Below are 22,010 nucleotides of genomic sequence, written 5' to 3' on the forward strand. Positions count from 1 at the left end.
TCAGTGTGGATAGCACATGATTACGACCACTATGGCCAAGCTGTTGATGGATGTGCTTCAGAATGAGAGTAGCTACATGTTGGTCTTTGGATATTATCAGTGGGTGTTTAGTTTCCTCTGGCAAGGCACCTTTAGTCAGCCGCCCTCCGACTCTCAGGAGGCCGCCATCCAAACGTGGATCCAATTTGTATAGAACACTCTGTCTGCTTACAGCACCGTTCTCAGTTGACAACATAGTAATCTCTTCACTGAATCTTTGCTGTTGACAGTACTGAATTAAAGCAAGTTCAGCCTCCAGCAGATCATCTGCCGACAGAGCTTTTCCTCCTGACACAATCACACGCTGTTTGTGTGCATCAATGGCCTCGGGCCCCTTCCTTCTGTGAATCTTGCGCTGAAGTATCCCTTTCAACTTAAGGAACCAGGCTGCTGCTACCTTCAATCTCCTCCAGTCTGAGAAGTAGGCGACGAGACGGTTGGTACCAGTAAGGAAGTCCCTCACATTAATTGCATTTACAACAGCTTCCTTCTTGACCTCCAAGTCATTGGCTTCGATCACAGTATCCACTGTATTGGCTGGCCAGTCCTCTTCTGGCTTACACAGAAACCCTGGGCCGCCAATCCACCTGTTGTTATTGATGAAGTCTCCAACCCTCACTCCTCTGGATGCATCATCTGCTGGGTTTTCCCTGGTACTGATATATCTCCACTGCGAAGTTTTAGATGTTTCTCTTATAGTTGAAACCCTGTTTGCCACAAAGGTATGGAAGCGCTTGTCTTCATTCTTTATATACTTGAGCACGGACGTGCTATCCGTCCAAAAGACTGATTCTTGCAATGGAATCCGCAGCTCTGTCCTCAGCATCAGATCAATGCGAACGGCAAGCACGGCAGCCGTGAGCTCAAGGCGGGGGATGGTAATTGCCTTTAAAGGGGTGACTCTGGCTTTGCCCGTCAGGAATCCCACATGGAAATCATGTCTGTTGTTTTGCATCCTGAGGTAAGTAACTGTCCCGTATCCTGACTCGCTAGCATCAGAGAAGTGATGGAGTTGAGCATGTGTGATGTTTCCAAAGCCTTTAGGTTTAATGCATCTTTCCACTTTCCACTCAAATAGCATATCCAGCTCCTCCATCCACCTTACCCAGTGATGAAGGATGTCAGATGGGACAGTCTCATCCCATCCAAAGTTTCTTCTGCAAAGCTCCTGCAACATGATCTTAGCAGGCAGGAGGACAGGTGCAAGAAATCCAAGTGGATCATACACTGAACTAGACACTGACAACATTCCACGTCTGGTGGGAGATGCTTGATGGATTTCCATCTTGAAGTTAAATGAATCCGTTTCAGCGCACCATTGCAAGCCTAGGGCTCTCTCGACAGGAAGTTTATCCATGTCTAAGTCTAGCTCCTTGAGATCTTTTGCTCTATGCTCCTCAGACAGGGTTTGCAATACAGTGCGGTTGTTGCTGCTCCATTTTGTCAGGGCAAACCCTCCTCTGTGACAGAGGGCAGTCAGATGCTTGACCATAAGGATGGCCTCCTCCTCAGACGCTATACTCTTCAGGCAATCATCCACATAAAAGTTTTCTTTGACTGTTTGGATCACCTCTGCTGGAAAGTCGGCCTGATTATCGTCGGCTGTTTTCCTCAGAGCATATATGGCACAACTCGGGGAGGATACAGCACCGAACAAATGGACAGTCATACGGAACTCAGCCACATGTTTGGTCAGATCTCCCTCCGGCCACCACAGAAACCGCAGGAAGTCTCTATCCTTTTCTGGGACTTGAACTTGATGAAACATCGCTTGCACATCTCCCATGATTGCCACTGGTTCCTGCCTAAATCTCAGGAGAACTCCCAGCAGCGTACTGTTGAGGTTGGGACCTTGCAAGAGCTCTCGGTTCAGAGATGTTCCCTTAAATGTTGCAGCACAGTCAAACACCACTCGTAGAGTTTTCTTCCTTGGATGATATACTCCGTGGTGGGGGATATACCACACGTTGCTGTGGCCGCTACTCAGCTGCTGGGTAGGTACTTCCTCTGCGTATCCTTTATCAATCATCTCATTGATGTATGAACTGTACTCCTTGAAAAAGAGCTCATTTTTCTGGAACTTCCTTTTCAAGCAGAGAACCCTTTGTTTCGCCACAGGGAAGTTGTTAGGCAGAGACAATTTTTCCTTCCTAAAAGGCAATTTCAGGCAGTAATGATTATGCTCAAGGGTTGCAGACCTTTCCACAATTTCCATGAATTTGATGTCTTCCCTTGATAACCCTTTCTCTTCTGTAGCCCTCTCATTGAAGTCATGATTGTACTGATTGTCTAACATTTCTTCTAACTTGCACACAGAGATCCTATTAACCATGGCTGATGTACTCCGACACTCTGCTCCGGAACTGCTGTTGTTCCCATGTAAAGGACCATTAATAACCCAGCCTAGGGCTGTTCTCAAAGCATATGGGCCATCGCCTTTACTGTTGACAACCTCCCAGGGCTCCAACATTTTGGGTGCGTTGCTTCCGATCAACAGATCAACATTCGCCATTATGCTGGGGATTTTAATGTTTGCCAGGTAGGGCCACTTTGCCAAATCTCCTTCGTTCAATAGGTTAACTGAGTTTACCAGCATTTTCTTCTGTGTGAATGTTTCTGGGAGTTTATAAAAAAGGTTGTCATTGATTCCGGACACCTCCAGGCCTGAGACCGAGTATGCTGGCACCACTCTTTCCTGTCCCATGGTTTGTAGGAGAAGATGAGTTTGTCTTCCAGCAAGGTTGAGCCTTCGCATTAGCTGCTCTGAGCAAAATGTTGCGGAGCTTCCAGGATCTAAGAAGGCATACGTTTGAATTACTTGGTCTCCCTTAATGGACTTGACTTGGACTGGCAGGATGGGAAGCAGGCAGCGATCCGTTCCGGCCCCTGTTTGACCACAAGTTTTCGGGGATGCTGTCAGTACTTGGACACCTGACTCCTTGGCGGGTTCTGTAGGTGCATTGGCTGTCTCTCTCCAGTCAATGTGAAGTACAGTAGGATGCCTTTTTCCACAAGACCTACAGGTCAACCGCCTCTCACAGTTCCGACTCCTGTGCCCGGCACACAGGCAGCCAAAGCAAAGATCTTTCTCTTTAAGGAAGCTCAGCTTGTCTCTGTGTTTCATCTGTTTGAACTGTTGACACTGCTGCAATGAGTGACCTTGAGTGCAACACGCACAGCCTAGCGCCACTGCAGAGTCATGTCTTTGCGATGCATTTCTCCGCTCTCCATTATTCTCCATCGATTCCATAGGTGTAATGGTTGTGGCAAAGCTGTTTCCCTTGATCCTATTTCCTTGATGGGACTTTGGCCTATTAGAAACCTTAGATTCATTCATTCCCGATGCTAAGTCACTTATGTCACCATACAGAGGGTCTGATATTATTCTGACATGTCTTTCTAGGAATTTCACAAGGTCTTTGAACAGGGCTCTGTGTTCGGTTTTTTCCAGTATGTCAAATGCAATGGTTCTCCATCTCTCTCTGAGCTTGTATGGCAGTTTAGACATGATTGCCCTCATATTATTTGGCATATCCAACTCTTGCATGTACTGTAGTTCCTCCATTACGTTACAACAGTTGCGTAGAAAAAGAGAGTAAGCCTGCAATGCGCTTACATCTTCTGTCTTTATTATGGGCCAGGACAAAGCCCTTTCTATATATGCCACAGCAATCTTGTACTTACTGCCGAAATGTTCACATAGCAGCTGCTTTGCTTTAGCATAGCCATACTCAGGTGTCATGTGAAGACAGCTACGGATCAGCTCCCTTGGCTGTCCCCTAGTGAACTGTTCAAGGTAGTAGAGGCAGTCACCCTTGCTGGCCTTCTCTTCCACTCCTTGTTCAAATGCTTTCAAGAAGGAAATATATTGCAGAGGATCTCCATCGAACAAGGGGATATCTCTTGCTGGCAATGATGATAGGCGTTGTTGTTGGACAAGTGCGGATGTTATTTCATTTTGCCTTTGCATTACTATGAGAAGGTCTCCAGAGTGACTTTGATCTGTTGGTTGAGTGTTGGGATGGGAACGTTCCAGAGTCGGCGTCAATGTTTCCCTTTCCAGGGCATGATGGCTGTTTGACTTAGTCCCCTCCTTTGGTCTAGTTGCAAGGTGTTGGCTAGCACTCTGGGGCACCCTTATGGCTGTTAATGGGTTGTTGGCTGCTGGCAACGACAACTGCTGGGTCCGCTGGGGTCTGCTTGGGGGTATAAGATTGAATTCCTTTGCCAATGGGTCCAATCTGTTTACAGGTTCCATGTTTCTAGTTTCCCTCTCCAGGTAAGAATTCATTGCATTGGATACCTTTGACCGACTATCAGAGGCCTGTAGCACCGCAAGTTTAGCTGCAGACTCAGCAAGCATGGTTTCCAGTTCATGTTGTTCCTTTTTCCTCCTTATTTGCTGTTCTTGCTCCTCCAAAGCATGCCTTTCCTTTAACTGAGCCCCACAGTGTGTGTACACAAAACTCGAATGGCCATTCATTTAGTAGCGGTACACATACCTCGCGTTGGGCGCCATGCGTCTGATGAATTTCCAGTTGGCTTTCGAAACGAAGTGTTGATTTCTGTGATGGTAGCCTTTAGATTCGCAGAGACGTGAAGCAACGTTGACTCCAATACGAACGCCGTCCTCGCGCTGTCCACAGATGTGTTGTTGTTGACTGGATGAACAAACGTGATGTCCTTTTCTCTACAATCCACGATTGCATGCAACGGTCTTGGCTTGGTTCGAACGCGGCTGTAGCCTAATCTACTGCGTCGGTAACGTGGAGCAGTAACCTTTTTGACTTGTATATGGGCTAAGTCTATACTTTAAGCCCAGAGGGATTGCTGACCGAGCACTTAATTGACGCGCTTGTTAGATGTCAAATAAGTTCCAATTTTGCGTTCTCGTTCTTGGTTATGCAAATTTTATTTCTCACAGTAAGATCCAGTCCATAAGCATGTCCATACATCCAAACTTGCATCTTATATACATGGAACAGACCTTTGCAAATACAAATGAAGCGGTCAAAAAGGTGTGTGTGCTCTCCCTCCGTCAAGCAACACCTGATACCTGCATGAACTTTCACCCCTATATTGTGTAAGCCTAATTAAAATGGAGCGCCATCTAGTGTCCCACACAAGATTAAAACATGAACCCAAATGGCTCCTACAGTGGCTACTTCTAAAAAGATCTAAGAATCTAAAATCTAAAATATATTCTGGTTTGTTGAGTATTTTTTAGTTTACCACATAATTCCATATGTGTTCCTTCATAGTTTGGATGTCTTCAATATTAATCTACAATGTAGAACAAATTAAAAATAAAGAAAAACCATTGAATGAGAAGGTGTGTCCAAACTTTTGACTGGTACTGTATATACATATTACAATTGACATACAAAGTGTCTTTTTCTTTAAACTAAAGTTTACCCTTTGACAAACAATCTTAGCATTTGACAACTCAAAAAATAATGTACGTACCCCAGATAACCAAAGCTAACATTAATACACTGTGTGTGGCTAGCCTGCTAGTTAACTTCACTACAAATTACACTAGCAAACCATCTCCCATCCCCACACGTAACAGGCCTTATTCGTTGCTTGTGTACGTTGTGGCCCAATAAAACTAAAACTGTCCGCTTCACTCCATAGAGCAACTAAAAGAAAATATGGGAGTCTTCATGGTTCTGGGTAAGTAGGTCCTCACTGATCATGAAGTCCTTTTCGAGAAACGTCGTTTTCCGTCGCTTACCCCCAGGTCACCACTCTCTTGGTCTTTTTCCTAATCCCCCGTTATCCCCAATTCTAACCCAACCAGAATTAAACCGATCTTTAAGAAACCAATCAGTACTCACTGACACCACTGGACGCAGATGACAAGGACTCAATAATTCAGGTTCATTCTAAACAGCATTTTCCCATACAATTCAAAAGGAAACGTATCCACTATGAATTGAAAACAATAAAGACATAATTCTTTAACCATGTACACTTACTATCATATATATACGTACATAGGAGTTTCAGGTATATTCATTAGTGCTGTCAAACGATTAAAATATTTAATCGCGATTAATCGGATTTATGTCATAGTTAACTCAAAATGAATCGCGATTAATCGCAAATTTTTATCTATTCTAAATGTCCATTCGTTTATTTATTTTTTCCATCATTTTATTTTTATTTTAATGCCCTTATCAACATGGAAAAGTGGATTGGCTTGCTTTATGGAAATGTTTTATTTTATTGAAAACCAACATTGCCAAACAGGGCGGTACAAAATAAAATTATAAAGTGCACATTTCTGGTAAACAAGGACTCAGCCTATAGTGCAGTTAAACCATGGCTTAATATTTTCTTTTTTTCAAGTTTGCTGGGAACATAGCAGTCAGGCCTCTTATTTCAGAAACAATGAACTGTAACAGTTAGGTTACCAATAAAAGGTAAGCATACTGCTTCTTTGCTTTCAGCCAGCTGCCTGTTGACATTTTCAGACAACAGTGAAGCTGGCTTCTTTTGCACAACTTTTAAACACAACTTTTAAAAGTGAACTTTCCATTCAGAAGCTTTTTATCATCCATTTCGCCGTATCGCGCGCACCATTCACTCAAACCGTAACGTTAGCCTACTACACAGTTTGCGAGGCCAAAAAGAATGTTATTCTAAAAAAAAAGAATTAAAAAAATCGCGATAAAAAAATGTACGCTGTTAAAATGGGTTTGCGTTAACGCCGTTAATAACGCGTTAAACTGACAGCACAAATATTCATACAGCATAAAATGAAAAATCATTTTCAACTCTGTTACAGTTGTATAATATGTAACACAATATAATAGAAAAACATAATAACGCAAATGTGTTTCCTCACTGGGTGAACAGAATTACAGTGTATGGCGCATCAGGTGGTCTCAGTGTCATGGATGTGGTCAGGTCACATGGCATCTATATCGTCGGGGACTTCCACCTGAAGAAGGATGAGGTGCTCTACATTTTGGTTGGCCAGCGAGGGGAGGATGCCTGCTCAAATGTGAGTCTAACTTTCAAATTCACTCTGAAATAAATCACATGAGCATAGACCAGATGTTGATAGCCCATACTTAACTACATTTCTGACCAACACATTGCAACCAGGTTAATGTAGTAGTGTCTCCAACAAATAATCTACAGAAATAAGCATATTTTCCAAAGAGATTCCAAAGCAGTAAACAAGGTTACTTTGAAAACCAGGGCACTGATGTCTTTTACCTGGTGTGCAAGCTGAGAGGTTCTAGGGCAGTCTGAGACTCACTGACTCTCAGAATCACTTTAATTGCACAGCTGAACAAGGGCATTGCCCAGAATGTTGTGGTATCTCATGTTATTTAAAGTTTTATGACCTACCTCTGTACACAGCAGATTCTCCTTCTACATTTATTTTGCATCTTTTCCTGTGCAGGTTAACACAGCTCTAAGCAGATTCTGTTCTGAGCAAATAGGGCCCATGGTGAACAAGTCAATGATCAAAGGTGGAGGAGGAGGAGGAGGGGGTGCCACCTACGTCTTCAAGGTACTGGTCTGTTGCCAGCTCTACTGCAATTAGCAGATGATGCTCAGACTCCTCACTGACCATAGTGTTTGGTTACCATGGTTACAGATTGCCAATGGAACACACAAGCCTCTACTCATTGCAGCAGGAGGTGGAGGCAAAGGCTACAATAGCCATTCAGGAGACCAGAAAGAGATCACGGACATGGACCCTAAAGTGCTGGGACGCAATGGCCTGTCAGCAGCCGCAGGTATTTTGGGTTTGCAGTTTTTGTCTCAAACTGTGGATGCCTCTTCAGGTCCCAGTGATCTCATTATAACAGTATACAATACGAATGTTTATGCCACCATGGAGCGATTATATAAAACTGAAGGGAGTGATGGAGTACCACTGCAATTCATTTCAAAGGCCGATGATATTATAACTACTGGAAGCTAGCAGGTAGTGCAAAAATGTGCATGTATCACCATGAATTTAAGACACATTTTTCAAACAGATATGAGCAAACCACGTTTCGAGATCAATTCAATTCAATTCAATTTTATTTATATAGCGACAAAACCATAAAATTGTCTCACGGTGCTTTACAGAGCCAAGGTAAGTAGGCTAGCACAGAGTATGTAGATATATCATGAGCGGGGTAGAATGAATGCATGACAGTGTGGTGGGGATAGATAGGTGTAGGCAGAGTGTTTCTGCAGGTAGATTAGATGGAGAGACTACAGCAGCATCCCACAGTGGAGACAGTGTAGACTAGGGGAGGAAGAAAGAGAAAAAGTGAGTGAGCAGAGCTTAGCTGCCTAATATGCGTACATGTCCTTAATGGATATGGTAATGCGGAATAGTGTTTTCACAGCCATCTGCATTTGTGGGCAAAGGTCATGCTATAAGAAAGAGAAAAATTTGGTTTGTAAACATCAATTTGATAAACAGATTGAACAGAGAGATATATTTAGGTAAACAATTAACAGTAGATAATATTGCCACTTTATCATTATGAATGCCTTAGCATAATATTATATAGAAGGAGACAAAGAGGGAGAGGGTGCCAAGCATGGTGTATGGGAATTATGTTTATCTTTAGTTTTGATGAGGTATGTTTAGTTATGGTTGACTGACACTCAGGAACCATAAAGGCCTTCCTACACAGCACAGCATGCGCTGTCTGTAGCCCATATTTAATTAATGTTGGGAGTGACATACTGTACCCAGGATCTGTAAAGGCCCTCCTACACAGTACAACATGCACTGTCTGTAGCCCACTGCTGCTAAACACAGCAACATCGCTGACAAGAAGTATGAAGTATGTTGTGACAGGTGCCAGGTTTTTGATGCATTATTTAGGACTATAGGATGCACTAAAGAGGAATGTCTTCAGTAGGGCTGAACGATTAATTGCATTTGCGATTTAATCGCGATATGATAGAACGCGATTTTCTAACCGCAACGTTCGCGATTAAAAAACGTGGTCACAAAAAAAAAAAAAAAATTAAAAATACATTTTTTTTTTTTTTTTTTTTTTTTAAGATGGTACATTTTGCACACAGTGTTTAAAAAGTGCATGCCTAGTGTTTATACTTAAAATTACTTTTTTTAAATTACTTAAATGCACAGTGGCAAAGCCACCGATTTGTTGTTCTTGTTTCTGTAATGAGCAGTTAAATAAAAATGTAAAATGTGGGAAAGAATATTTTACACTAAATGTATCTAATATTGTGTTGGTCATATTTAAATCATTCATTACGTTTTGTTGGGGAAAAAAAGAGGATAAAAAAAAAAATCGCATATCGAATCGCAATCGCAATATTTTGGTAAAAAATCGCAATTAGATTATTTCCCCAAATCGTTCAGCCCTAGTCTTCAGTCTAGATTTGATATGTCCACTTCTCGGATGGAGGCAAGAAGATTATCCCACAGGAGGGAGGCTTGATAGTAGAAGGCCCTGCCTCCTATTGTGCTTTTGATATTCTTGGAATTACGAGGAGACGTGCACTCAGGGAACTATACTAAGTGGTCTTGGTGGGCAGTAGCGGACAACTAATTCCTTGAGGTAATTTGGTACTAAGCTGTTTAGAGCTTTGTATGTTAGAAGGAGTACTTAGAAATCAATTCTACTTTTGACAGGGTGCCAGTGCAGAGAGGCAAGTGAGATATGTTCGTGATTTTTACTTCATTACATTTTACTTACATTTAAGTGTGCAAGCGGCAGCATTTTCTATAAGTTGGCGGTTCTTTATTGAGTTGTTGCTACATCCGGACAGAATACTATTGTAGTAGTCTAGTCGCAACGTAATAAAAGCATGAATTAGGGAAAGAACTTTTCTGATGAAAAAAAATATGTCTTTGAGATCTGTTTTATGTGTGAGTCGAGTTAGAGGTCGTGGTTGATAATAATGAGATTTTTGGTGCTAGTGTTAGATGTTAATGAGATGCCATCGAGTGAGGGTAGATGACTGGATAATGTAATTCTCAATTGTTTAGGGCCTACAAGCATAATCTCAGTTGTATCTGAATTAAGGAGTAGGAAGTTATTAGTCATCCATGCTTTTACATCTTTCAGGAAAGCTTCTATCTTAGGTAGTTGTATCATTTTATGTTATTTTATGTTATGTCTTTGATAGGGTGTCATCAGCATAGCAATGGAAGTTATGACAGCACCTAAGGGTAGCATGTACAAAGAAAAACACAAGGGTCCACGCACAGAGGCTTGGAAACATACTCTGGTGTGATTGGATGGCTCATTGTAGACATAAACAAACTGAAGACAGTCAGAAGGGGAGGGAGTGTAGTATTTTGGCTTTAAATGCCCAACCCTATTTCATGCAACTTTTAAATGGCTTGAAGTGCTCACACCACAACTACATGGCATTTCGTTTTATATGAGTAATGTTGAATAAACTGCGGTTAATACACAGATGTGGTCAATACACCGTGATTTTATTTTTTCCGCAAATGTATTAAACAAAACAGGCTATCCAGGTTAAGACGTGGAAGGGTTTGGTGGGGGTGTTAAAAATTGAGTTAAAACGGAGACTTTAAGTTTGCCATTGAGAACAACAAAATATGCATTGATAGAAAAAACTAAACTGAACAATAGAACATTGGCATTGAAACACTTGTTTTGAAATGAACTTTGGCCACTGAAACTTTTGATGTTTTTTCTGATGCTTTTTCAATGACAATCTTTTCTTTGGTTTTTGGATGTCAGTACTTTTCAATGTCAACTTACTGTCTCTGTTTTGGTGTGGGAAGGAAGGAGTTTAATGGGAGGGCCAAGACATACATTATTTGCATAGATCCAATGGGCAATGGACGTGAATGTGGGTGTGGCCGGATGTATGCGGAAAAGAAGACAAAAGTCACTAGTTTTGTCTCCCTAAGACATTGAAGTGACATCTATCGGTTTCTCCTTATTGATAGATACACTTCTAAATGGTTTCACTTTCATCCTTGCCCATTTCAGATTGTCATTCAACTTGGCTCACAGTCGACAGGTACATGAAGCAGTTGTTGTAAGCGTCGTTATGTTGTCCTCTGTGCTACCACACTGAAGAAAATAATTTTTTTTCTATTTCTTAGGGTTTTTAAATTGGCAATGTAAATGAAATTGAATAATTACCCTTATAGTGAGTGTCTAACAAACCTATTCTTTTTTTAATTAGTGTCATCTTGCTTTCTCCATGAGCCTATGGAATGTTATGGAAGTCTTCCAGTAGAGTTCATATCAGTGATTCACAGACCACTTTTGTCCAGGTGCACTTCGTGATATTTGTAGGCATGCAACAGCCCAGTACCCATCCCTTTGATGCAGGCGGGGGTCAGAGGAGGCTTAGTTCTGTGGGAATCCTCAAAGAGCTCCTTCATCTTGCCAGTGTTCAGTTGTAGATTGCTCACCACACACACTGACAATAAGTGTACCTGCCAGTCCTCTTTATTCCATATCCTATACACCCCACTATGGCCACTATTAGTCATCAGAGAGCTACTGGAGGAGGCATCTTTCCACATTCTACTTGAAAGTTGGAGCTCTAGAGGAGGGTCTCCTGAGGGCTCCACATGTTGCTTACTACACTCCCTTCACTGAGTATCTCAGCCTCATAAAGTGCAGAGGTGCTTGAACGGCCCTTAGTTGGCCTGCCAGAAATACATTTTTCAAAGAACGTAATTCTTACTATGGCGTATCTAAGTGAGAATAGGCCTGATAAAGGAGGCCATCATCCACTCCAGTGTGTGCTTAGTAGGTGAACTACAGAGCTGATGCTGGTCCGGGAGGGAGGTGGGGGGTTTACTCTCAACTGCCTTAATTACATTGAGCCTTAATTTACCACTGAGCTATGATCATGTAACTTCTTAGTCATGATGTTTTCCACATTTTGTGGAGCTTTTTTTTTTTCGGCTCAGCCTCAGGTGAAAATCCGTGAATGCAAAACATAATTCCCCCAAAAGTTCATTTCATTTCTGAAGACAGAATTCAGAGTTGATGTGTAAATGTTTTTGGTTCTGTGTGGGGGCTATTAAACTACATGCATGTATAGACAGCGTGAATTCCGGCTGAACAGCACATTTTAAAAGGCTGTCCTCCATTTCAGTCTATTCGTGGCTGTAACAATAAGCCCCTGTGAATAAAGGCTTGCCAGTGTATGAGAGTTTGTATGGATGTTTGGGTTGCATGGTGGTCTTTCCACAACCCCACTGCTTACCAGCAGAGAATAGAAGCCACTGGACATGTATTATGCATGAGTTGGGTTTCTCAGGCTTTATAATATGTGCAGGCTCTATTCCTGTAACACCTTTTTGCATGTTTGTCATTACTGCCAGTGAAACAGAAATGAGGGCTGATATCCAAATGTGCTTAGTGCCTTCCTTCTCCCTCTCCCACACTGCAGTATGATATTTTTTTCCATAAGATTATTTTTTCCATGTCTCATGTCTCATAATTTAGTCGTCCCAAGTCTGTTCTGAATGGATAAAAAATAAGTAAATCTGGCATATTGATTACAGAGCTTGCCAGCGCCACTGTAGCCTGCCTCCGGCTCCCCTAGAGTCCAGGGGAGGCACCAGAGCTCAGCAGGAGAGGAGGGAAAATACGCTCTCTGCATTCTGTTGTGGTATAGAGCGTGCCGACATAGACGGCTAGATATGCTAGTTCTTACCACCAAGCTGAATGATATCTTTGGGGGTGGGTTCTATTATTGTTGGATGTTTGTGTTTGAGAGTAGACAACGTATATTATTATTATTATTATTTTCATCATCATTATTCATTTTATTATTATTTGTTTTCCAGGTGGAGGGGGAGGTTGGACTGATGGTCCCCCTAGTAGCCAGGGAGGAAGACCACTGGTGCTGGGTGGTCAAGGAGGTCATCCCTGTCACAAGATGGGCTGGAAAACCCATGGGGGCTTTGGAGGAGGGGGAGGGGCCTGCACCACAGGAGGTGGAGGAGGTGGCTACAGAGGTATGTGACGATCTATCATATCAGGTGAGGAGGTTCGTTCAGTATGTGATTAGGCAGGGCTTATCAACAACTACTAATTGTGCACTGTTTAGGCGGGAATACCTCGAAAGAAAATGATCCGAAAGTGGCCGGACAGGATGGCACTTCCTACACCAGTCCCGAGGGCAAGCCCTACCTGGGGGCCATGAAAGGTGAGAGCTGAATTGTACAAGCGTCTTTGGGTATCTAGAAAAGCGCTATATAAAAATAAAGTATTATTATTATTATTACTGTATGTAGTCTTTTTCGACACCAATGAAGGCAAGTTTACATCCACAGTCACATTCCTTTGAAGGGCCCTTTTAAACACTTTATTATGCCCCCCTGTCAACTTAATTTCTGACTTTCATATATTATCAATTCCACTTTATAATGTTGAGATATTTCAACACAAATTACTAGTAAAATCATTGGCATAAAAATATACATAGTCATTTATGTAATTGATCATTTCTTCAAAAGCAAAAGTATCTACCAAAAAGTAAAAAATGTCAGTACATCATATCTACATCTTTTTTATTTCCCCTGGTACAAACTGTGTCATTTCCTCCCTGCCGTCAAACTGCCGCAGTTATGAATAGTTATAGTTTTAGTCGAAGTCTCAACAACAGTCTTGAGGCACTGCGGCACACTAAATTAGCCAACTGCCACCGAACATCAAATATTAACACAACGTGTGAAAGTGTGAAACAAAGCAAAACTGAGTGTGAAAAACACAGCGTCTAATTTATGTGGACCTCCCTGTTATGCAAGCCTGCAACAGAATGATCTTGTACAGTGACTGGACAACACAAACTATAACTCTCCATTTCTATTTCCACTGTAAAACAGTTGTCAATGTGAGAACACAAGCATTAAACTTAAGGTGCAGTCAGCTAAATCAAATGTTCTGGATCATTTCCTTCCTCCGTTGAAGTAAAGCAGCATTAAGAGTTACAATTAACAAACAATTAACATTGTTTGTTTACATCCTTGAACCTAGCTGAAGCTATGGTTCAACACAGTTTGTTTAATATGCTGGTGTGTTAGTATGGTTGCTTACCCATATTAGCAATCGGATTGAAACAAATGTATCGTTTTGCCTGTAGTCATTTTCTCTTTTACCCTTGTATGTATCTACCTCTTTTTCCTGACCTCTACCTGTTCCCCCTGTGTTCTTCCTCCTGTGCTCCTCACGCCCCAATTCAGTGGCGGACGGGGATGGTGAGGTGATCATTATTCCCGTGCTCAACTGCAGCCACTGTGAGTCAGGCGAATGCCACGGAACTGAGGAAGGAATTCAGTGTTATTGCGAAGAAGGGCAACTCTTGGCCCCTAAAGGGCTCTTAATGGCCTGCCTCAACATCTCAGGTATCTGTCATAACAACCTCTGTGGATTCCCTCATCAGTTATTATGAGCATACTGCATTAGCATCTGAACATACAAACAACATGGTAAGTTGACAAAATATTGATTGTTCTTGACTGGTGTGTTTCTTTGCTCCAGCAAGCCCTTCCCAGGCTTCTCAGCCCCCACTATCTCACCTGGCCCTGGGCTTGTCTGTGGGAACCTCTGCCCTCATCGCTGCTCTCCTGCTGGTGGTATCAGGTGTCATGATCAGTGAGTAAAGAGGGAGTGTTTCTAAGAATGCATTCTAAGTTCATTCGCACATATACAGACACAAAAATATAGACATACAAACAATACACATAGAAATGTACTTTCGCCAAACCACCAAACATTGACATTCTTTGAGCACACACTGATACGCACAGCCACATTAATATAGACATACAAACAATACACATAGAAATGTACTTTCGCCAAACCACCAAACATTGACATTCTTTGAGCACACACTGATACGCACAGCCACATTAATATAGACATACAAACAATACACATAGAAATGTACTTTCGCCAAATCACCAAACAGTGACATTCTCTGAGCACACACTGATACGCACAGCCACATTAGCACATAGTACATCTGTAGCTACACTCCATTGCATGTCTCTTGCCAGGTTAGAATAGACACTGGCGGGGGGCGGGGGGTGTCCTTTTGGGACCCTGTGTGGATTGCAGAGGGGGAATATATGGGGAGGGTTAGGTGGGATTCAGGGTCTCAGGTGTGTGCCCAGGCTGTAGGGAGTGCCTGTGTGTTCAAGCAGTATGTTATCTCACACAGACACATGCTCACTGAGCCATCAGCCCACGCATCACATTAAGTGTTGATGTCCACCTGGGAGAATGCAGCGTCGCCACCACTGGGATGAATGTAGCACTCTGATGATGGATGAGGGAGTTGTGTCTGCTGACAGCCCTCGTCCATTATCACTTCATAAATAATTAACTGCATTTGACTAGTGTTTGAAACCGGGGTCAAAGCCACTAGGGCCACAACTGCTGTCTCCTCCTGTTCATCTGCGTGTGTGTGTGTGTGTGTGTGTGTGTGTGTGTGTGTGTGTGTGTGTGTGTGTGTGTGTGTGTGTGTGTGTGTGTGTGTGTGTGTGTGTGAGTGTGTGTGAGAGAGAGAGAGAGAGAGAGAAGGTATGTGTGTGTGTGTGAGAGAGAGAGAGAGAAGGTGTGTGTGTGTGTGTGTGTGTGTGAGTGTGTGTGTGTGTGTGTGAGAGAGAGAGAGAGAGAGAAGGTAGGTGTCTCTGTGTGTGTGTGTGTGTGTGTGTGTGTGTGGTTGTGTGTGTGTGCAGGTGTACATGGCTGTTACATAGGTACTGATTTGCAGATCTCATGTGTGCACTGATTCACCAGTAAAGGCTGAATGCAAATAAAGTATGTGTAATGTTCCTCCGGTCACCTCTGGGTTTCCTCTTCACTTTGTGTGCTGTGTGTCCAGTGTACAGACGGAAGCACACAGAGCTGCAGTCCATTCAGCTGGAGCTGCAGAGTCCTGACTGTAAACTGAGTAAGCTACGGGCCTCCACCATCATGACTGACTACAACCCCAACTACTGCTTCGCAGGCAAGACCATTTCAGTCAATGACTTGAAGGAGGTGCCACGACGCAACATCTCCCTTACCAGGTCAGACATTCCTTTTACATACGTAGCCTCTATATGGACCCCACATATGGGTCACAGTGTCTGTCAATGCTGGAAGTGTGCAGACCCTGTGACCCAAAGTGGCTGTTCTTTTTTTCCATATTTATTCCTTATTTTCCCGCTTCCTGTTTCTGCCTTTTGGCCTCTGTCCTTCTTACTTCTTTCCATCACTGCCTTCTCATTGATTGTCATTGTAAACCTCCTTCTGTCTCTTCTCCTGTGTATTATGTGCGTCAATAGGGGTCTGGGTCACGGGGCTTTCGGTGAGGTATATGAAGGGCTGGCTGTGGGAATCCCAGGGGAGCCTAGTCCCATGCAGGTGGCAGTGAAGGTGTGTTTCCGTCTAACTACTACCAATAGAAATAGAATAGAATAGAAAAGCCTTTATTGTCATTGTATTTGCATACAACGAAATTTGGAGTGCTTCTCCTGTTGGTGTGACGAGGGACAACATATAACACAACAATATTACAACTATCTAAAAACAGTACAAATAGCTTAATATATATATATATATATATATATATATATATATTAAGAGTTCAACAAAGTGTGGTGGTATAGATTAAAGTACTTCCCTGAGGAACAATAAATACATCAACAGTACTTCCCTGAGGTGCTTTACAATAAATACAGAAACAGTTTTGTTTATACACATGTGTAAGGTGACTGAGATGGTATGTGTGACTTGTAGTCAATAATGTGATTAGTGTTTAGTGCATGTCTGTATTTCAATAGCCTCTGTTATCATAACAGTAAAGTAGGCCTTCCAATGGTCCATGTAAATCAGGAATGTTCAATGAACACAGATGTGTAATTGTATGGTGCTGTATCTATGATGACTGTTTGTCTAATCTCCTGTCTTCAATGTAGACTCTTCCAGAGGTGTGCTCGGAGCAGGATGAGCTGGACTTTCTTATGGAGTCTCTTATTATCAGGTGTTCCTCGCAGCACAGAGCACACGCATTACAAACCATCTTCTATATTACGTCATATTCATTACAATCGTCTAATCATTATTCTGTCCAAAAACACCTCTTGTCTCTCTTGCTCTCTCTCTCTTACCCTTTTTTGTTTCTCTGTCACACTGACAGTAAGTTCAGCCACCAGAACATTGTGCGGTGTGTCGGTGTGAGCCTGCAGGCTCTGCCTCGGTTCATCCTGTTGGAACTGATGGGAGGAGGTGACCTCAAGAGCTTCTTGCGAGAAACAAGGCCTAGACTGGTGAGAACAGACATATTATCTCTGTAAGTGTGCATGTCTGGGCTCTGCCTGAGGGGGTAACACACAAACTCTTATATAGATTGGTGGATGGAGGGATGGATTTTGGTGGTAGATGGATCAAATGTGTCAACATGTATTTAAGTTGTCTGCTCTTTCTCTCCTCCTTCAGGACCAACCCTCCAGTCTCACTATGGTGGATCTGCTGAACGTAGCCCGAGACATTGCTCGCGGCTGTCAGTACTTAGAGGAGAACCAGTTCATTCACAGGTATCAGAACATAAACACACACACACACACTCTCTCTCTCTCACACACACACACGCACACGCACACGCACACACACACACACACACACACACACACACACACATATATATATATATATACACAAACACACACACTCACACAAGCCCCAAAGTCCAACAGATGTTCCTGTCTTGATGTCTTGGCTGGGGTGTGCAGCATCAGCACATTTCAGTATGGTTGTCACAGTAGCAACAGTTCCACATCCCCACCCAAAAGCCCCCTCCTCCTCACCTCCTCTAAACTAACTGAAGCTCTCCTTCCTAGCACCAAGACAAACGACTCCAATTAAAACTCATTTACCCAACATGTGCGCAAGAATTATCAATCCGCTTAATGGCACCTGGGTCGAAGGCTCGGAAAGGAAGAGAGACTTTATCCGCAGTCACACAGGCATGCATTAACATTCATCACCATGTCCTTGGGGCCTCCTCGAGTTTGAAGTTGTACTTATTTTGGATGGTTGTATCAAGTTGGGAATATTAGGTTCTCTTCCTTTAGGTCTCACGCTCTTCTTTCCACCCATCACGTTTGACACACAGACACAGAAATATTTGCTCACAAACTCAGTTAATGAGGGTTTGTCCCCCTGGCTACTCAGACTCAATAATGCCACTTCTCTCTAACTAGCTTCAAGCCTCACATTTGGGAAATAGGCTGTTGCGAGTGGCATTCTCATCTTGATTAATGTATGCTGTTGTAACTGTTTCAAATACCTGGTTAAAAATGAAATGCACAGTGAACACAGATTTCTAAGTATGAGATATTAAAGACTTCATAGCATATGAATGAGATTACTGTGTTGGGAGTGCAAGCATCTGTCTATGACCTGTCTGCACATCTGTATAAGCCCACTGTCCTTTGCACATGTATGTGTTTTTTATGGTTTGAGTTGAGTGTTCCCAGTATACCTCAGGCAGGCTGTGTGAAAAAAGCCTCGCCTTTATTTTGCCATCTCATTTACAGAGACATAGCTGCAAGAAACTGCCTTCTCACCTGCAAGGGCCCAGAGAGAGTGGCTAAGATCGGAGACTTCGGAATGGCACGAGACATCTACAGGTACAGTGATGGTGGTACTCTGTGAAGTAATACTCACATTTTATGTACATGACCAATCTCATTTCCATACAATTGCCTGATGGATAATTTTCAAACACTGTTAATGACTTAAGAATATAATAATCAAGTGCCTTGTATTATTAATTACCTTATACAGTATGAATCATGTACTTATGTAAGCATGAACATGGCTTTTCTGTGTTTCTGCGTGTGTGTAACTTAGATTATTAGGTGCCACTTAGTCTGCATATGTACAAGAGCATGTTTAGACCAGAGGTGATAAGAAGGGTCGAACTGTGCCTCGGACGTCAGAAATCCACCACGTGGTTTTCTCTGCTGAACGCTAAACTTCTGTCTATATAAACCTTGTGCGATGTGTTTATCATTGCTTCACTTTCAGCCTTGTGCTGGGAGTGAGCCCGATTGCAATTGTTGTTTGTCTAATAAATATACTTATATGCAGCTCCGGAGTCCTGAGGTAACTAGGGTGAATTTTCGCCTAACATTGCCTGTGTGTGGTTAGGTGTTTAAAATCGGCAAAATTAAAGTCAGGATGTTTTGCTCATGTTAAGTTATGGCTGGGAGCACCTGAATTAATCAGTGGTGCAAGAAGAATTGAAAGGAGAGAAAAAGAAAAAGAAGTATTGTCAGTGTGGGGAATAAAGAAAGAAAAGCATCAGATTCAAACCTCTTCAGCAGGAAGTGTGAATAATAGAGGGGTCTGATTGCTGATGTAGATTTTTGGGCTTCCCTGCTGGGAGTTGTCGACAGGAACCGAGAAGATTCCCCCTGTCGGGTAGGACAGGAGGGCATGGACATGGAACTGTTGCAGCAATGACTGCCTTTTCCTGTTTGTCATGCATTGGAGAAGTTGCTAGATGTTTTCCTCTTAACATAAATAAGACAAACACAAAATAGTGGTTAAATTAAAGGATATAAAATAAAAAATAAAGAAATACACACACACACACATACATACACACACAGACAGATAGATAGATAGATAGATAGATAGATAGAAAGAGAGAGAAAGAGAGTATGGTATGACAAGAAAACAGGATTTTTTTTAATGTACTGTTTAGCATTTATTGGAAGGAGAAAAGGCTCCTTGGAGCTTATCAGGCTTTTGCTGTCAGGTTATCTGCATTTTATATCAATGCATTATATGTGTGTGTGTATCCATGAGAGGATTCAGTGGGCAGACAAACTGTATTTTTCTGCCAGATTCTCTGTCTGCTGCATCCCTTTTAGAGCTGCGTGTCACAGTGAAACACTTCCCCCTCCCCCAGCCAAGGCCCCCTGTCTCTCCTCACCCCTCACAGCGTCCCTCCTCTCTCGCAATAAAGCTTCTCTACCACACACACACACACGCACACACACACACACACACACACACACACACACACACACACACACACACACACACACACACACACACACACATACACAGCTACACATGCAGCTACACACACACACACACACACACACAGCTACACACACACACACACACACACACACACACACACACACACACATACACAGCTACACACGCAGCTACACACACACACACACAGCTACACACACACACACACACACACACACGTGCGTGCACTCGCACACACCCACACACACACTACTTCCTGTCCCTAAAGCTTTCAGCCTTCCACAGTCTTCTGCTTGTATATTTGTGTGGGATCACATATGCACAGATGCAGGCACAGACTGGTTCAGAAAAGCTCATTCATCTATATGTACAAAGGCCGTATGGCAGCACCAGGCAGGAGGAGGCCCATTTCTCTGAAAGAAGGGGAAGCGTTCAGTAGCACGTAGCAGCGGGCTCTGCAGATGTATTTTGTGATAAATGGATGGCCTTACTGTCGCCTCACACCTCTTTAGATTTATCTCTGCACCGTGACGGCCCGACGAGGCCGTGCAGCGAGCGGAAGCACCACGCCGGGTAGGCAGACGAGATGAACCGCGATAAGTTGTGATCAGCAGGTGATCTGATATCAGACCCTCTTATCAGATGTGTTCCGTGCAGAACATGGAAAGGAGGATTAAGTGAGCAGCGAGTATTAGGTGCTGAGAGAACAAAGTGACTTTGTCACTTCTTATTTTTTTTTGCCTTCCCGAAGAGATAAGCATAACAGCGTGTGTTTTTTGACACCCAGACCATTATGTGGACAATGTATAAGGGGTGTGTGCGTTTGTACTGTACACCCATGCGTATGTATGTTTGCATATCTATGCCAACAGAGCGAGTTACTACAGGAAAGGAGGCCGTGCTATGCTGCCAGTTAAATGGATGCCCCCCGAGGCCTTCATGGAGGGGATCTTCACCTCAAAAACTGATACATGGTAAACAGTACTCTTCACTCCCCTAAACCTTCGTCTTCTTCCTTGCTAATTACTGTCTCCCCCTTTTTTTTGTTCCTTCTTCTTCTGAAGCACGCTCAGTCTTTCTCTCCATCTCATTCATTTGCAGTACCTTCCCTCAACAACCTCATCCACACAGTTTCCATATATTTTCAATTTCTTTCTTTTCTCTGTTGTTCTGCGTTCCATTAACCCTCTTGGTTTTTTTTCTGTTCTGTCGTGTGCAGGTCCTTTGGGGTTCTACTCTGGGAAATCTTCTCCCTGGGTTACATGCCCTATCCCAGTCGGAGTAACCAGGAGGTTCTAGAGTTTGTCACTAATGGAGGCCGGATGGACCCGCCCAAGGGCTGCCCGGGGCCAGTGTAAGTTCAGTGTGGTGATGATGGAATCAAATGTTGGATGGTTAGCAATTGTTTATTATTATTAGAAGATTATTAGAAGATAGCTGAACATGATGGGTTTGTTTGTAAAACTGGATGCTTCCTTAAATGATTTGTGACTATTGTAATTCTTGGTACCCTTTCATATTTTCTGTTACCTTCTTACCAAATAAAAATAATTATTAAAAAAAACAGCAATGAACCCAACACTCAAAAATCACCATTTGATTATCCCAAACATTGTTGATACTAGGTGAAGAGAAATAGAGAATTAGAGATATGTGGAGAATATGGTTGTTATGGTATATTAATTACTGCATTCGTATATGTGTCTGTTTCTTTGTTCTATTACCAGGTATCGGATAATGACACAAAGCTGGCAGCATCAACCTGAAGACCGACCAAATTTCTGTACCATCCTTGAGAGGATTGACTTCTGCCTCCAGGTACTGGGTCTGAGGAATTATTCACAACAAAAGAGGATTTGAAGAAATCTTTTCTTGAATGTTTTTTGACCTTGAAATGTTTATCATAATCCCTTTTACTGGATATACATGTTGCATAGTAAATGTTAGTCTCTTATC

General features: G+C 42.7%; 1 protein-coding gene across 1 annotated transcript in view; it reads left to right on the forward strand.

Annotated features, from left to right (window-relative positions):
- The window catches only part of alk (ALK receptor tyrosine kinase), a 256,323-nt gene extending 235,063 nt beyond the window's left edge, over positions 1–21,260 (forward strand). Inside the window, exons 13-26 of the mRNA XM_031579809.2 lie at positions 6,904–7,051; positions 7,460–7,570; positions 7,658–7,799; positions 12,836–13,006; positions 13,099–13,197; positions 14,234–14,395; positions 14,532–14,645; positions 15,880–16,066; positions 16,325–16,415; positions 16,958–17,022; positions 17,179–17,308; positions 17,478–17,575; positions 18,578–18,670; positions 20,927–21,260. Of these exons, the coding sequence (XP_031435669.2) occupies positions 6,904–7,051; positions 7,460–7,570; positions 7,658–7,799; positions 12,836–13,006; positions 13,099–13,197; positions 14,234–14,395; positions 14,532–14,645; positions 15,880–16,066; positions 16,325–16,415; positions 16,958–17,022; positions 17,179–17,308; positions 17,478–17,575; positions 18,578–18,670; positions 20,927–21,032 (1,717 nt within the window). The 3' untranslated portion in view covers positions 21,033–21,260. The remainder of the gene's footprint in view (positions 1–6,903; positions 7,052–7,459; positions 7,571–7,657; positions 7,800–12,835; positions 13,007–13,098; positions 13,198–14,233; positions 14,396–14,531; positions 14,646–15,879; positions 16,067–16,324; positions 16,416–16,957; positions 17,023–17,178; positions 17,309–17,477; positions 17,576–18,577; positions 18,671–20,926) is intronic.
- Positions 21,261–22,010: the final 750 nt, after the last annotated feature.

Source organism: Clupea harengus, chromosome 14, assembly GCF_900700415.2.
Source record: "Clupea harengus chromosome 14, Ch_v2.0.2, whole genome shotgun sequence".
Taxonomy (NCBI): Eukaryota; Metazoa; Chordata; class Actinopteri; order Clupeiformes; family Clupeidae; genus Clupea; species Clupea harengus.